We start from the raw sequence: 17,297 nt of genomic DNA, 5'->3' as shown, positions 1-17,297 counted from the left end.
ATATCCCAAAGCTAACCACTTTATCTTCTGTTCTTGTGGATGTTGCGTACAGGGTGTTTCAGCACTTGGAAAACAAAAGCATTCTTATCCATGTGATGTGGAAAAATGTGACCTACAGACCTTATTTTTAATTTTATCATGGTCAACTCTATATGCCTTTGCAAACGAGGGACAAACTGGACATAATAAAATAGCCCTGAGGATGTCCTGAGGTGTCCTCAGGGCTCCTTCCCATCAGGTTGGCACAGACTTGCTGTCTCCTGCTACTTGGTGGTCTGCAGTGCCAACGAGGCACGAGCTCCCCACGGATTTTTTTCAGCAAGAACGAGGGGGTGCCCAGCACAGGGCCGAGGATCAGGCAGAGCCGATCACCCTGCTGCTGCTGGTGAAGGTGTAGGAAGGAGATAGTTGGGAGCAGGTGTTGCCTAGCGCCTCTTGCACCACCTTCCCTTCGTCCTTCCCCATCCCATTAGCCCACATTTCTCTTCCTGCCCAGCCCTCCGGCGCTGCCTAATCTCATTTCCAGGGGCCGCTGCCAGCTCTGCAGCAGCTGCAGTTCCTTGGCCGCCGCTTTCGGCGAGGAGAGGCGAGGCGGAGGCGGCGGCGGAGGCAGCAGCAGCAGCACCTTTGACGTGCCCGTCCCCCACGTGACGGCCGCTCCACTGCGGGGCGGGCGCTGCGCTGCCGCTGCTCCGGCAGAGCAGAGAGAGAGAGAGCCGCAGCCCCGGCTGTGTGTGCGTGCGTGAGTGTGTGTGTGTGTGTGAGCGCGTGTGTGTGTGCCCGCGTGTGATGAACGAGCGCCGCCGCGTCCCCCCGCCCGCTGCCGGCTGACGCCGCCCGCGCGGGGCGCGCCCGGAGCCGCAGGAGTGACCTTGGCCCGCCAGGTGAGGCGAGCGCGGCCGCTGTCCGCGGTACTGAGCGCGGGGCCGCCGCTGTCCGCGGTGCCGAGCGAGCCGCCGCCGCTCTCCGCGGGGCTGCCGCTGCTCGCGGTGCTGAGCCAGCACCCGCCGCTCTCAGCGGTGCTGAGCGCGCCGCCGCCGGGCTGCCGGCCATTTGCTGCGCCCGGGCGGCGGAGAGGGCTTCGGAGGGGGGTGCTTGGGGTAGGGCTCAGCCCGCCGGGCTCCCTGCGGCCGCCGGCGCGGTCTGTAGATGGAGCACGTTCTCACACCTGCGTGCAAAGCCAGAGCGCTGGCTTGGTGCAGCTCCCGTGTGGCTGGGGGGAGGGAGGGAGGGCAGGAGACGGGGCTGGTGGCCGAGCCGGTGGTTTGTGGTGAAGTGCGAGGAAAGTAGGTGAAAGCAACCGGGAAGGTTTTTTGCCTTCTTTCTTATCCACCCCCTCCTCCAATCCTCCCCGCGACCTGCTTCCCTCCACCGGCACATTACATGGTAAATTGCGGGGAAGTTGAAAGTGGGTGGGTGGCTTTTTGTGTGTTTGTGTGCTGTGAAAGTTGCTTTGGCCCAAACGGTGAGGAAAGGGCAGTGCTGCACGTGCAGTCATGGCCCCAGTCAGTGCCCCCTAAACTGTGGTCTTAGGTGCAGAACACCCCTCACTGAAGCTGCATAGAGGAGGGAGGAGGGCTTTGAGAGGAGGCACCCACATGATATGGTGGCTGGTGGTGTGTCAGGAAGCTATTCGGAGTGACAATTCATTACGGGCTAAATTAAATTAACGTATTACATTCATTACTTACAGGCAAAAGAGAGTAATGACAGTAAAAGGTGAATTAACTGCTTTACTTTGGTGTAAATATCTGTTGGAGTTAAGGGCATCCACTGATTCTGATATTGTGTTGGTAAAAATTCAGGTCTGTTAATCATCGAGAAAGGAAGGAGACCTGAGGCAGTGGCTTAATGAGACCACTTTTACCTTTTACAGCACAACAAAAGCAGATCAAATCTGTGGGACATGGCACAAGGAAATAATTATGGGCAAAGCAGCAACGGGGTGGCTGATGAATCCCCAAACATGCTGGTGTACAGAAAGGTAAGCCTTTATGTTTTTCAAAAGCTGAGGAAGGTACTTCAGGAAATGGTGACGTCCTGAACTCTTTTGCCTAGCAAGTGAGGCCATCATTTTTACTGTTTCTCTCCACTGTACTAATAGAAGCTACTGCTGTGCTTTGCTGTGAATGAAGCAGAATGATTTCTGAATACAATCACCTGACATGGACTTGGAGTCTTTTTTTATCTGTTGACATTTATGCTGCCTAATGCAGATCAAATGGCATGTGAAAAGTAGATCTATATTCCAGGTACTGCTAGTGACTCCTATGTTACGAAGTGACTGGATTTGTTGTTTTGAATGGTAAAACATACATGCATGTGTCAGCTTTGCATCATGTTCAGGATCAGTTGGTTTTGATTTGAAATACTTGATATATTTAATTCACTTTATGCGTAGAAACATATGGTATGTGGTGGTGGTGATGTGCCAGAGACTGGAAGATATTTTGAGTTCAAGTGTTCATTTGTAAAACCTATTAGTAAAATGAATTCATATATTTTAAAGCAAAATATTAACTACATAATATATTATTTTGTATTGCTCTCTCTGGGCGAAAATTCTTAAAGTGTAGGAAAGTCAGAACCATTAACTTATATGAGGAGAAAACTGATTAAAGATATTACTTATCTGCAGTCATTAGAACTTAAAAACAAAAGAAACTGAAACAAAACAAAAAACACAACAAAACAAACATACACTCCAGGGATCCTCTCTGGGAAGGATTTCTAATGTAGTTATTCTAATAGCATCAATATACAAATTTCCAGACACTGAACTCCAGGAGTGGGGGTTATTTAACTACTATGCTTTCATTTATGTGACAGTAGATGCTTGGGGATTTTGAAATGGTTGATACGCTATTATTTTTTATTTTAAACTTGGCAATTGTGTTTATTTTAATAAATCTTTAATTGCATTTTTCAAGAGAGAATAGCAATTTCTAATAATGGAGAAAAATAGCTGCTCTTGCACACTGAAATACATAATTACATAACTACTTGTTTATTCCTAGAATGCAGTGCTTTCTAACTTGTCATTGTTTTTATCAGGTGGAAAAATCAATATATTTTTAGAGGCACTGACTTTTCTTTTTGTAAGTTAACTGTAACAAAATATCCAATACATACGCAGTTTAGTCTTTGAGGTGAAATGAGGTATCAACAGTAAGTTATCTTTTCCCAGAAATTATAAAATAGTCTCAAAATTAAGATGGATACATGGTTTATTTTTCTTTCCTATTTTCGAATACATTGCTGATTTCAGTGGGTTCTAGTGGTATTTGCTCTTTTGAAAGATTAGATTTTTTTCAAAAGTGAATGAATTTATGAATTTAACCTTAGTTATACGTCTCTGTAAGATTGCACATCTAGAAAAATACAGGGTTACCTTACAATTGACATCACAAGTGTTTCGAAATGAAATCGTGTGCATGAGTTTATATGTAAAGATGTTCTGCATATATTAAAAGCAACGTACTAAAGCTTATATTATGAGCTTTCATAGGGTTTTGATCTTTCTGGACAGAATCTTTCCATATTTGTCATGTACTCTATGCTGAGAAAGAAGTCTTTTCTCTGCTTACTTAGTACACAGAGAAGAAACACAGGGAAACTGTCTTCTCCCTTGGTGTCTTTGTCTTAGTAACTGTCCAAGCTTGTGATCTATTATATTTAGTGTGACCTCATGCCACAATTTAACGTAGCCCCTGAGCAGCCTCCAGATTCAAAGGAAACTTCTGAAGCAGGTGACAAGAATCCTGGTGATGCAGGGAAAATTTGAAAATGGGGAGTGAGAATAGGACATAAAACCTCGGTTACGTGTTCAGCATCAAATACATTTTCAGTTCTCTGTAAATCAAAGGTATGAGGATAGTATCGGTTTGTCTTCTAGTATAGCAATGGTCCTTCTCTTGTTATCGTTAAAGTGTAAGTGGTGCATCAAGTATTAAACTTCCCAAACCACTGATCTTCTACAGTATTACATGCCATATCTATTTTTATAGCATTTTTGTAGCATGGTGAATCAAAAGTGTCGTTTAAGATTGTTAGAGTAGAGAGAAAACTAAGAATAGTCTTCCCTTTGGCAATATTTAAGGAATAGGTGACAAAATAATTTTTTTTTAAAAAATCCCCTACCTTTTTCTACAGTAAGTTATTGGTTGTAGTCAAATGTGTTATAATTTCTATGCCTAGAACATAAGAGAAGGATAGTTAAGTAGAAATCGTTTCATTTCAGAATATATTGTCTCTGAATATCATTTTTTAATAGCAACAACTAAATCACAGGATTCCTTGTAATACATTTGAAAATACAATACTTCTCTGCCTGTCATTGTGTTGGAAATGAAAGCGTTGTGCAGAGTGAACAAAGAGCTTGATCTGCCAGCTTCATGAAGGACTCTTTTTTGGCCAACTGAAAAAAATATTAATAGTTATTAGGGGGAAAAAAAAGTAGAAGTGCAATTGGCTGGCTTCAGAAGGAAAATGAATTTGAAGTCTTGTAATTTGAATAACACTGCTGGAATACTTTTCAGTAGTTTATACAATGTCAACACACGGAGTAGCATACATTTTCTGATATGTGCCTGCAAGGAATAGCTGGGACATCTTTTCTTGTGATAATAACTAAAATTTGGCCATGCTATGTGAAGACGACAACTTTGTCTATAAAACCATAATTACATAACCTGATAATTCTTGCTAGTCTAACTTCCAGACAGTCTGAACTAAATATATTCTAAACTATGAGGACTTTCAGCCCTGGGTTTCCTAAATCCTGATTATGTCAGGAGCATTTTGCAGGAAATATAAAGAGCGTTCTTTAGAGAATGAAGTTCTGGTGTTTACAAATTGAATATTTAAAGCTTGAATCGTTATAGTGTCGTCATTGCTCTTTAAGTATGTTGCGAACTCTTGACATGGAAGTTTTTCTTTCTTTTTTGATTTTTTTGATCTTTGGTTTGTGTTTAGTTACTCATCTGAGGGGTTGAAGAAAGACTATCGAAATGCAGTATAAAGTAATACTGAGTGTAGATACCATATTTTTCTTATAGTAGCTTGTATTCACAGAGTTTTATTGCATTTTGCTTTCAGATATGAAAAATTTGGGGAAAAAAACTGTAGAATATTTTGCTTCAATATTCCATGCATAAATAATTCTAAAATGACTTATTTGAATCTGTGATGGAAAAGGCAGTAACATGAATGAATAGTTCCTTATATCATTTTTAGGCTGCCTCTTAAGATGCTTGTGTGTCAGTGGTTTTACGCCTTGGGGAATGCTTTTTATTTTAATAGAATGTCAGTTGCATTATTCCTTTTGGCTATCAGCCTAATTATAAAGTAATGACATGTGACACATCATTGGTACTGACATACCTTGGAAAAATTCCTGAGTTTTTGTCAGTAGCCTTAGGCAAACATGAAAAATGTAAAAAAAAAAAAAAAAATCCTGCTTTTACTTCCTCTCCAACAGAGTTCATTTTAGTCAGCAATTAAAAGACATAAGACACTAGAAACCTTACCTTTTGCTCATACAGAAATCTTGGATTTCTTTAATGCTAGTTTACTGCTAGAAGTTAGGTCTTAAAGAAGATGCTTAAGATGTAATATAAGGTCTATGTATTGTGCAGTTTCCCCTAGTTTCAGAGCCTAACTTATCCTGTTTTATCCGGTGTGTGGCACAAATGATTCAAAAATAAAGAGTTGTCTTTGAAGAATTTCCATTTTAGACCTCCTGCTGGTCCTACTGAACCGTTTATCTTTATGGTCTGTTCTTTGTTTACTTTTTTAGTCAAGCATATGCTGCAAGGATTAGAAGTTTAATGGTTATTGTATTGCTGTCTGAACTAGCTTCATTTGAGAGATGATAGTCTTATTTTGTAACAGTAAGATTAACCTTGTCTGAATAGTAATATTCTTGTGACTGAGGCTTTGATTCTCCATCTTCCTCACTGCCCCAAATGTTAAAATAGCTTTTTCCAAAGCTGATTAGAATTGCTAACGGTTGGGGCTTTCAGTGCTGTAATAAAGTGAGTGATATGTTTGTTCTGTTCTTGTGTCAATTGTTGAAGGTCATATACACCAGTACCCATGTATAGAAAAGGCTGAATTTATAATCTCAAGCTAGTTCTTAGTTTACCATTTTCTGATATTATTTGTAGAAGCTATGACTCGCAGGTGTGATACTTTAAAAAATATTGTAAAAGCATTAGAAAATAGTGAGCACCATCTTCCAATAACCATTCTTCTAACCTCTGCTTGTACCAGAGGTGACTTTCAATGTTGAGTGCATATAATACTGTGTTCTCATGTGGCTTTTATGTAGTGTTCACCTGAAGATTGTTGGAAAAAAATATCAGTAACTCTATTCCATAGAGCCTGTGAGGGTAAGGGAGGGTGTAGTAGGTGGCATTTTTCTAAGTGTTGTTGCTCACTCAGATAAGAGAAGAATTCGTTTGATACTATGCGTTTCTGAATACACTGTCACAACCTATTTGTGCATCTTGCTCCCAGTGAAAACTGCAGAGTTTGTTACTCCATTGTACATGCAAATGCCAGGGTGGTACCTGAATTTACGTTTTTGGGAATTAAATTACAGTAAACCTGTACAATATGATGATGATTCTTCAGAGCAGAATGGTGATGCTGTTGCAGTTTGTGCAAGGTGTGAATGCTGTTCTTGGTTTTATTCTGACACTCCTATGTATAGAATTGACTGAGATCAATCCACAATTATGGGCCTTGGGAATTCTAACTGTAAGATGTGAACAGAATTTTCCTCCCTCTCCAGCACGAACATCATGAGGATGTTGTTCATAGTTCTGGAGTAGTTGGTTGCTGTTAAAGTAAGCTAGGTGATAGTTAGGGGGCAGGAACTTAATACTGAAGGACAGAATAGTTGCTAGATTCTGTGGAGTGCCTATGTTTTGCAGTATGCTCTCACCCCTTCTTCTTACTTAGTTTATGTTGTATCTACCTGCAGTGCAGTTGTTCTTTTTTATGCTGTATCCACTCCTGGAATGGTTATTGTCAACACTAGGTAGAGAATATATGCTTTGGCATCATTTGTGATAAGAGCAGTATAAAGGATTTGACTGTCTTGCAACTATACAGAACCACTGAAAATGCAACCCAAAGAAACCTGATTTAAAAAACTGTCTGCTGGAGTCAGCAGGTGGCTAGATCTGCAGATGTGAGAGTTGCACCTGCCCTGTGTGTTTGCTTTGGTGATTCCTGCTGATATTTTCCTTTCTTTCTATTCTCCTTTTCCTTCCACTAGGTGTAGAAATGTATCAAGTGATTTCACAGCGAGAGGTTTACTGCTTCTTACTGTTGTTCTAAGCTTGATGTGCTCAGATCACTAGCATTACTGTCAAATACAAAAACACCACAGAATTCTGTGCCACCATGTTACTTCCTTTCTCCATCCCACGTGTCATATGAAAACTGTATGTGCCTGTTTTGATTGTGCAGTCATTTTTAGTTTCTCTCCGTTTTTCCTTTGAAGCAGTCTACATTTGTAACTATGGAAACAATGATGCTATTGATAATGACGTGCAATATGGAGTCAGAAGCTGTTTGTTTTGGAGTTTTTGTATTTTTTCTTTTACTTCAGACTTTCAACATGGTTTGTGGAGTGCAGGATTTTCTAGTAGTAACCTGTATCAGATGATAATATTTGAAATATTCCCACCAAAGCTGATATGAATAAGACTGCGTTAAAAAATGTGCATGTAAATAAAACTTGTTAAAATATGGCTATTTTTCCAATTCAGCAATAACAAACAACTGAAGATTATTTGTAGTTTTAAGTATAGGAAGCACCACAGCAGCTTCTTCAGATCAATCTGTAAAAGCTGCTGAAACAGAAGAAACTTGGTTTATGAAGTCCATCTACAGTCTAAATCCCTGGTGGAACCTAGAAGAAACAATGTCATCAGCAGAATATATCTGGTGCTTTCATGCTATAAAACTTTTCATGCAAAGTGGTGGGAAGGGTTAAGACTGCAGATCTGTTAAAATACAGTGTGAATGTAGTTAGTTTTCAACTATATCTTAAAAAAATTACAAAAGAGTTGCATATAATTATTGTCTGTGTTACCAATGGGTAAGCTGAGGCATGTCACAGCAGTGGAAAAGCTAGAAGTCCCTTTTTGATGAAGTAGAACAAGGTATTTTCTACAGAGAAGGGAGCTATCAGGGCCGAGCTTGCAAAATACTGCCTGGACTGGCTTCGATACATTCCATTATTATTACTATTCAATGAATTGCAGCAGTAGGGGGAAGGAATTGATAATGTAGGAGGATAACTTCTGTGGATTTTGATCAAGGCAAGAAAAGTCTGGATTTTAATGGTGGTAATGTAAACCTTAGGCAAATGAATGAGGGGGAAAATTTTGAGAGTGGGGATAGTAGTCGGAAGAGACTGAACCACTTGAGTAAAAATCTTCAAATGGAACTTTCAGATGTTGCAGTGAAGAAAAAGTGGGAAACAACACCTACAGTTTTCCGCAACAAAGGGATCAGCTGGGAATTTTGATTTTGGCTTTGATTCCCATGAGCTATAAAAAAGTTGGAGGTAAAGAGGTTGAGCTGGTTATAAGAGTACATGTCAGTTATAAGAATAACTGGAATATATATGACAGGAATAATGTTGCCTGGTAAACCAAACATTAGTCCTTGGAGCTGAACTGTCTGAGAACGGGAGTTTGGAGCCGTAGCTTTATCTGGAGTGGGAGAGCTGATTGGGGTTTGTGCAGGAAAGCAAGCTGGCCAAGAAACTGAGCTGTAGGAACAGGAATAGAAGCACCTCATAAAGCTGTCATAACTGCCAGTGAAGCTCTTACTAGATAACATACAAACATATTCACTGACAGGGATGGAAGCTTGGCATTAAGAAACAAAACCAAAAAACATAGGGGAGAGGAACTCAAACTGCAGAATTTAAACATCTGTATAATGCAGTCTGTTAAATTGTTCAAAAATTGGTTTATATAATAAGGAAAAAAATGTTCAAATCAAGTATGTATTTCAATTAAAACCCCAAATGGTTTTTAAATGGTGGGAGTCCAGAACTAACTATACTTTTTCTTGCTTATGGGAGCAGACTTTAGATTATTTTCCTTTTGGATTTTCACTGAACTCCCCAAAATAAGGAGTTGGTCCATATCATGAGCATTCGGTTATTCTTTGAGTAGTTCCATCATACCTTTTCTTTTTTTCGTTGTGGTCTTGGTCATCTTCCCTAAGCCTAAACCAGCCTGTGCTTAGTTTATGTGATACCCTACTGTGGTAGCCAGTTTATAATCTTTGTATTATCCTCATACAACTGGGACCTGTTTTTTATGCATGTGTCTGTTTGAAAGCTTCCTTTGTCAGATGCTGCTATGAGTTTCCTTCAATTTATCTGTAATGCTCTGTCCATCTCTGAGAAGATAGCTTTGTCGGCTGAGCTTCAGTGAAGCTGCTTTGTCTGTGGAAGTGAACAGGGCGTTGCTCTTTTTTTACCTGCTTTTCCCTCAAAGATACTTCAGGTTAAAAGTTTACTGTTGATAAATTAAGAACTGGAGAAATGACACCATAATGTATATTTTATACATCTTTTTCATTGCAGATGTGTAACTCAGTTGCCTATTTTTCAAGTATTTTACAATTATTTTGCTATTTCTACTCAGGGACATCTTTGATAGCCACTGAATGGAATCTGAAGTATTAGATCCACGGTGTCATTTGTATCAAAAATCCTTTTTGGGGAGATGTCTAAGGATTTATCATGTTGCGTTCATACAAAAAACGTGGTGATTTCATTCTAAAAAACCTTAAGCAAGTGTTGAAGAGATCCCCGAGGACCAGACAGATAGAAATCTATCCATGGCAGTTGGTGGAAAAAAAAGTTGTCATTTTCCCATAATTCTTCTTACAGATTTATGAAAGGATACTCCTGAGAAGTGCATTTCAGGTAAAATGGGAAACTTGAAAATATTAATTCTTCTGCAACGCTGCTGCTGCAGTCTGTGACTGTTTTCAGTAGTATTTCAGTAGTCTAATCTGACAAAGATTAGTGATTATAAATATCCTCAGAGCAATGCAGAGTCCTGCTGCTGTGAGACAAACTGTGACGGTGGGGTGGGCCAGTTCTTGTGATGTAGTCTTGTGAGGTCAGGAATCTTACTGGCATGTTGCTTTTGTGACAGTTACATTTTTTTGTGCATGTTTTTTATTGATTAAATAACAAGTCACATTTAAACAAAAAAAAGGCTTTCAACATGCATGGAAATTATTTTGGAGGGAATATTACAGCAGCCAAACCCTCTCTTATTGAGTCATAATTGCATATACATGAACAGAAAGCTTGTTCTAGAGGTACATGAATATATAATGGTCTTTGACAGTATGTCATATATATGATATAGCAGTATTGTACCTTTCCTACCATGTTGTAAAAATGAACTGCATGTATTTGTCTATATGATTCATTCCTCTTGTATATGCAGTGCAGCTAAAATAAATCTGAATTTCTGTCTTTGAGGTTCTGTTTGCAGTACTGAAGTATTTTGAATAGATGTTATTTAAAAATGCCCTAAATTCTGGTGGAGAAACACAGTTTTCCTGATCTACTTTTATATCAGGATGAATAAGCAGTTTACTGAATGCTTTTTAAAAGAAAGACACATTAGGGCCTCTTAACACCTACACTTCTCTGAACTCCAGACTGTAAGAGGTATAAATCTGAGCTAGGTTCTGCCCTCAGGTGTAGATTCATGGCAGTGAATATATATCAGTGGGAGCTATACAATTACATTTAATACAAAATCTGTATCAAAAAGAAAAATGGTAAAGCTTAATCAAAACAAAATAAAAAAACACACAACCTTGAGGTAGATATTTTTACAAGAACTCTCATTGTGTTGTATGCTTCAGTCTTTATGGAGTGCATATAGGACATTTTGCATGTGTACCACAAAGTCCTTGCTGTTGGCATGTTTAGTGATATAGGCATGTAAGTGTGATCTGAAGAACAAACTTGAAATTGTGAAACAGGATGGCTTCTTAGTAGTGAATGTAAAACTTAGTGTATGAATAATGCTATCGTACAGGGCTATGCTAAGATTTCTCTATGGCTGGAATAGCTTATTTTAGTTGTCATCTCTAAAATAGATGATACACAGTATAATTAAACTCAATCAAATTCTATAAAGATTAACCATTTACCTTGATAAATATAAGGTACTCTGTACAAAGTACTACCTGGAATGTGGTAATGTACTGTGATTGTAGGAATTCTCCTTTAGCCAGATAGAACACACTAAAGAACAAGAGTTCTACCCAGCTGCTCACAGTATTACTAGATTTCAGATGTCTCAGCTTTTTTTCAGAGTTACTAAGCAACCACAAATCTCATTCAAGTCACTAGGAGCTAAAGATTTTTAGTACCTTTTCACAAATCATGCCTATGACTAGGGTATCATCACACTACCTGAATGAAAGGGGGGGGGAGGGGGGAACAAAGTGAGATTCTGGCCCCTGTAGTCTGGAGTGGACACCAGTGTCCATCAGAGGAGAAGAACTATACAAATACTCATAATGCTATGCATTAATTTCTTTTCCTAAAGAGAAGAGAAATGCCTTTGGCTTGTATGAAACAGGAATAAATATTATAGTGCTTTATCTGCACTCATTTCTTCAAGTGACATTCATTTCTTAAAACAAAAACCCACCAAAAATGTAGTAAGAGAATGGTACCTTTGCTATAGGAAAATCATAATGGAATCATAGAATGGTTTAGGTTGGAAGGGATCTTAAAGGTCACCTGGTTCCAACCCCCTGCCATGGGCAGGGACACCTCCCAGCAGACAAGGTTGCCCAAAGCCCTGTCCAACATGGCCTTGAACACTTCCAGGGATGGAGCACCCACAGGTTCTTTTGGCAACCTGTTCCAGTGCCTCACCACCCTCATAGTAAAGAATTTCCTCCTAATGTCTAATCTAAATCTACTCTCTTTTTGTTTAAAACTATTACCGTTTGTCTTGTCACTACGCTCCCAGATGAAGAGTCTCTCCCCGTGTTTCCTGTAGGCCCCCTTTAAAGTTTCCTGTAGGCCCCCTTTAAATACTGGAATTTTTCAAAGTTGTCCTGGTTTCAGGTAGGACAGAGTTAGTTTTCCTCCTAGGGAAACCCCCGCCAGCCGGGGTGCCCACTGCCTTCCTGTCCAGCAGGCACCTGCTGACATGAGGGGATAGGCTGGGCATCGGTCAACGGGTGGTGAGCAATTGCATTGTGCATCACTTATTTCGTACACATTATTACTATTAATACTATTATTATTATTATTATTGTTATTATTTTTCCTGTCTTAATAAACTGTCTTTATCTCAACTCACAGGCTTCACTTTCCCATTTCTCTCCCCCATCCCGGAGAGGGAGGGGGGAGGGTGAGCGAACGGCTGTGTGGTGTTTGGCTGCCAGCCTGGCTAAACCACAACAAAAGTTTAGGCAACTGTTCTGTTCTACAGACATTTGTGACCTGAACTACTTTGTTTAATTTATTATGGACGAAAATGTTGCTGATCTTGCTTTCTCTTTGCCATCAACTCCACTTGTGTTAGAACTACTTTCGGTTGTTTAAGTGCATATTCAGTTGTTCATTAAACATGTGGTGTTCTCATATTGAGGTATTTTGGTCTCATTTTGATATAGAACACCTCCACAGTTTTTGTCAGTTTATCTGTTTATTTAGTTTCATTTGTATTTATCTGCAGTGACGCATCCGTAACTGTCACCACGTTAACTTATTAACAGAAACTTAAGTACGCAGTTGATCAGGCAGGCCATAGCCAATGCTATTGTCTCTGGGATTCTTATATGCTTTTCTCTCTGGAAATTGAGGCATACCTTTGACTGCAAGACCACCAGACTTACCTGTCCTTTCTAATTCTCTATTCCATTGTTCAGAAGCTCTTATTTTAAGCTATGAAAATAATATGTTATGAAGGTATAAAAATGTACGTATGCTTCTGAAGCTTATACCTTTCTTTCCAAGTCACTGATGTTTATTATATAAAATAAAGATAACCACGGATGCTGAGATGTCACTTTGTTATCTGAAAGGGTATTAGCACACAACAGTGTATCAATTTTAAATTCCTTTGACTTGCCATCCATCCTTTTTAAAAAAAAAAGTATTGAGGAACTACAATTCTTGCTCTCTTCAAATAGGAATTCTACCATTTTTTCTCATGTGAAATGGTTTATTTAACTAGATTATTTTATGGGGCTTATTCTTGGTTGCTCTCAGCAATATTGAAAGACATGGAATAAGTTCAAGGAGAAAATGCTGCAAGTGAGGCACTGAAGGAAAAATAATTAGCATTACTTCATTTTATCACTTGCAATGTGTTTAACTTCGAGTCATACCATCAATTGGTCTGGTGAAGATAAACAGGGTCAAACGAGGCCAGCACGAATCTGCAGGTGTTTCTGGAAATAGTGCTGAGATTCACTAGGTGGTGCTCTTCTCCCTGGGTAGCGGACAAACACAGTGATGCTGAGAGGGTTTATGTTGAGGAAGAAAGGAATACTGGTCTCATAAATAGCGTCTTCCATGCTGGGTGTCGATGTTGGCGTCCTAGTCAAATAATTAAGTCTTTTATAGTGGTTTTAATTCGTTGATACCCATTCTGCAGTTTTCAGGGTGGGAAGCCTCTACTGTCATCATATGTTTGTCAGCGAGCCTAAACACTGCTGTTTGTTGCCTGCACTTGTTGCCTGCAGGAGACTGTTGGGCTTAGCATTCTATTGACAAACTGAAAAGAATTTCTGTGCACAAAATTCTGTAAGTATAAAAAAAGTGGGTAAGTGATTTGGGGAGACTACTCAAAAGAGGCTGAGACCAGGTAATTTCCATATATATATATATATATATATATTTTTGTGCATGGAATGGTCTGTACATCACCTCCAGAATAGTAGTTGAGGATCACCAAAATGGAAGTGGAGCTTGCTATAAATTCATTATTCACATGAATTGATCCAAATGTCAGTGGTTTTGTTTTTTGTTATCTTGGCAGGCTTTAGCAAGAACAAAAAGGTTTCTGTGAGTTCTCACCTTTCTCCATTATCTCACCTTTTTGACTTTCATATAATCCATATAGACATAGTAAATGTACTTTAGACGAGTATTCCAAATCTAACATGAATATGTTAGCATCTATTTAAGTTTTAGCCATACTGTTGGCTACATCTAAATATTTTTGTCCTATTCTTTTTGCAAGCTATATTGGACAGAGGAAATACTTAAGTCTAACCGGTTAATAAATAAGCATTTAAGTGTTAAATAGAAACACTCAGTGTGCTGGGTGTTTGTTTTGTTAGCTATCCTTGGGACAGAAACTTCCTTAAACATAGAGCATTTTAAAACATCTGATAGATGCAGTTAAGGGGGGAAATTTTCCCTCCTAAGTTTTTTTTTTCTTATTATTTATTTTCCTATTTACTTTACAGTTGCAGAGGTGGAATTTCACTTTGTGTGTCCCCAAGTATGGAATAATTGTTGTCCTCACTCAGATTATTAAGGTTAATTCATTGAAAATTACTGTATGGTCTCTGAGCAGGTGAAATGCTACAGAAGTTGTTATGCAGTGGTGTTCTGGTGGTAACATGCTAGGAGTGTGAGGAGCAGGCTTTTCACACTGAAGTAGGCTATAACGTAGAATGACTTAGATGAAATCTTATGTTTTGTTTATATTTTCAATATTCCCTTCAAAGTAAGTGTCATGATCGCTTTTGAAAGAATTTCCTTTCTACAAGCCAAGTAAGTTTTCATAATTGACATATCAATTGTAACATTAACTATTAAGACAGTGAATGATTTCTGACAAGCAAGAATAAATTAGATAATAGTCATTAGCCAGTGTAACTCCTTTTTCATGAATGAAGAGATGAATGATGTCTTGAGAATGTAGTCTGCATTAGAACATAGTGGGAAAAACTGGCAGATAGAATGTTGCACTGAAATGCAATAGTAGTCACACTTTTTGCTAGAATGGTTTGTGATGAACGGTCCGTTGTATCACTCTTCTAATCTGTCAGATCTTAGCCTATTGCCTCCCTATAGAGATTCACTGTGATCATACAGTAGGAGATTCTAAGCATGGGAGAACTGGGTTAAGTCTAGGTTGTGCTGCTTGATGGTTTTTGAACAAATCACTCTATATCAAGGAAGGTGAAAAGCTTACAGGCTCTTTGTGCTTAGCTGTTTAGGATGCAGGTAAGTAAGAGGTAGGTATTATTTTATATGGTAGATGAAACAGGATTGATCTTAAAAGTAAACAACCCCTAACCCATCTTTTTTGAGAAAGAAGATTGGAACCATAGAAATTCTTTATTTGTGCAGTGCTGCAAAAATGGCTCGTGAATTCTTGTGATATCACAAGAATGCAATTTGCAAAAGAGCAAGAAGTGTCTAAAATCAAGTATTTTATTTAGAATATAGGGCAGTGGGAATATGGATGTAATTCATTGTTCTGCTTTCCTGTTTGATAAAATTGTAGCAATTTTGTTTCCCATTTGTAAGTTGGAGATAATGCAGCTGGACTTTAAAGAGACACTGAGGATAAAATTAATTATATTTTTGGATAGTGGATAGCATGGTGATGGCAGTATCACAGTAATGAATATTGCCTTTTTTTCCCTGATAGAACTTTTTCCCAGTTGATTTTTCAGAATTCCGCTGTAATGATGTGATTCATTACAGATCTAACCTTTGACTTTCTGACTAATAGATTCTGTATCATTTTTGAGTGAAGTTTCACTAGCCTGGAAAACTTTGACTCCCAGTGGAGTGTTAAGCAGAGATACAGTGGTCAAATCACTGCATGGTGTGCTGATAGTATATTTCCTAGAGCCATTGTTTCTGTTTCCGTACCTGCTTCAAATTCTTCTGTGAGTGATGACAGAGGGAAAAGATGTACATGACCTACAGTACTGGCCCATCTGTGAAGACCAGATGGCATCTGTAACAATTTTTTCCTTCCATTTCTTGTAAATTGTCTAGGGGAAACTCATGTGCTGAAACAAGAATAGTGGGAGTACTGACTTTTATTGAGAGTGGCATTTTGTGTTTTGTAACCACTGCAGCCCAACTATGTAATGCCTATGAATACCATGTTTGAAATAATATGAAATTCTATGGAACCCAAATTTAGGGCTTTTTCATGCCACTAAAAGAACAGAGAGGATATCTAACTAAAGCAATGTGTAGGAGCCATGTTTGTGAGACTTTGCTTTCCAGCAGTTTAAAACTAATCAGAATACTGAATAAATATTATGGCAAGTGTAAGTAAAGGGGCGTTAATTCACACTGTATTTTCCCCAAGCTTTATTTTTTGTAATCCATATAGTAATTGTACCTCTCAGCAATATATCCTAACTTTGTAATATTCACTATGCTGAAGCATAAAGTCCAGTCTGTCAATCTTCATCCAAACGGATAGCTTGGGTTTAATATGAATAGCAAAGATTTGTAGGAGCCTATGCAGTTTCATACACAGTATTCCTGTGAAATATGAGTAGACTTGCAAGGCAACAGGCTTACCTGTTTCTCCTTAGTAGTTGTACACTAAGGTTGATATTACTGACGTCTGTGTTACTGCCAGCAGAATTTATTTCTCCAAACTGTGTGTGCATATGTGTACATACGTTTGCAGCTGGGATTTTAGCTGTGACTAAATTTTTTTCCACCCAGCTTATATAGTTACATGCTTTTATGAGTGTGGTCCTTTCTTTTATGATTACATATTACATCTGTACATGGAAGTGTTTTGCCTTTGAGCAAAGGGAGAAAATCATCTAGAGGAAAGACTATGCTATTAAAAGTGCATGCTCTGTACAGAACTACAGATCAGCAAGTTTGGGCATTTCATAACTATTATTATTCAGTCAGGTCATTTTGTAATATCCATGCAATATTTTGTTGAAAACATTCAAATATATTCAAGTGTTTAGCAAGTACTGCTTCTCAGGTAGCAAGTCATGTATCCCCTCTTAACTTGTACAGCAGATACTGTAATTTCTTTATGAAAGTCTCTTCATTTACCTCTTCTAGTCATAAAACCATTGCTCTGGAATGATTAGTTCTGCTAATGATAAATATTTTTCCCACTTTGGGTTAGTGTCCAGTTTCTCTTTCACTTTTCATAAAATTTTATCAAGTAAAATTAAGAGTGCCTTTGTATGTCACTTCTAAAGCAATTTATTTGCCAAAAGCATCTTTACTTTTCAGATGTGACTTTTTT

General features: G+C 38.7%; 1 protein-coding gene across 1 annotated transcript in view; it reads left to right on the top strand.

Annotated features, from left to right (window-relative positions):
* The window catches only part of RGS7 (regulator of G protein signaling 7), a 308,925-nt gene that overhangs the window by 40,774 nt on the left and 250,854 nt on the right, over positions 1-17,297 (top strand). Inside the window, exon 5 of the mRNA XM_035558119.2 lies at positions 1,877-1,984. Coding sequence (XP_035414012.1) covers positions 1,877-1,984 — 108 coding nt within the window. The remainder of the gene's footprint in view (positions 1-1,876; positions 1,985-17,297) is intronic.

Source organism: Cygnus atratus, chromosome 3 (genome assembly GCF_013377495.2).
Source record: "Cygnus atratus isolate AKBS03 ecotype Queensland, Australia chromosome 3, CAtr_DNAZoo_HiC_assembly, whole genome shotgun sequence".
In the NCBI taxonomy this organism is placed as follows: domain Eukaryota; kingdom Metazoa; phylum Chordata; class Aves; order Anseriformes; family Anatidae; genus Cygnus; species Cygnus atratus.
The sequence above is the reverse complement of the archived record's forward strand: the minus strand, read 5'-3'. Positions and strand labels throughout refer to the sequence as shown.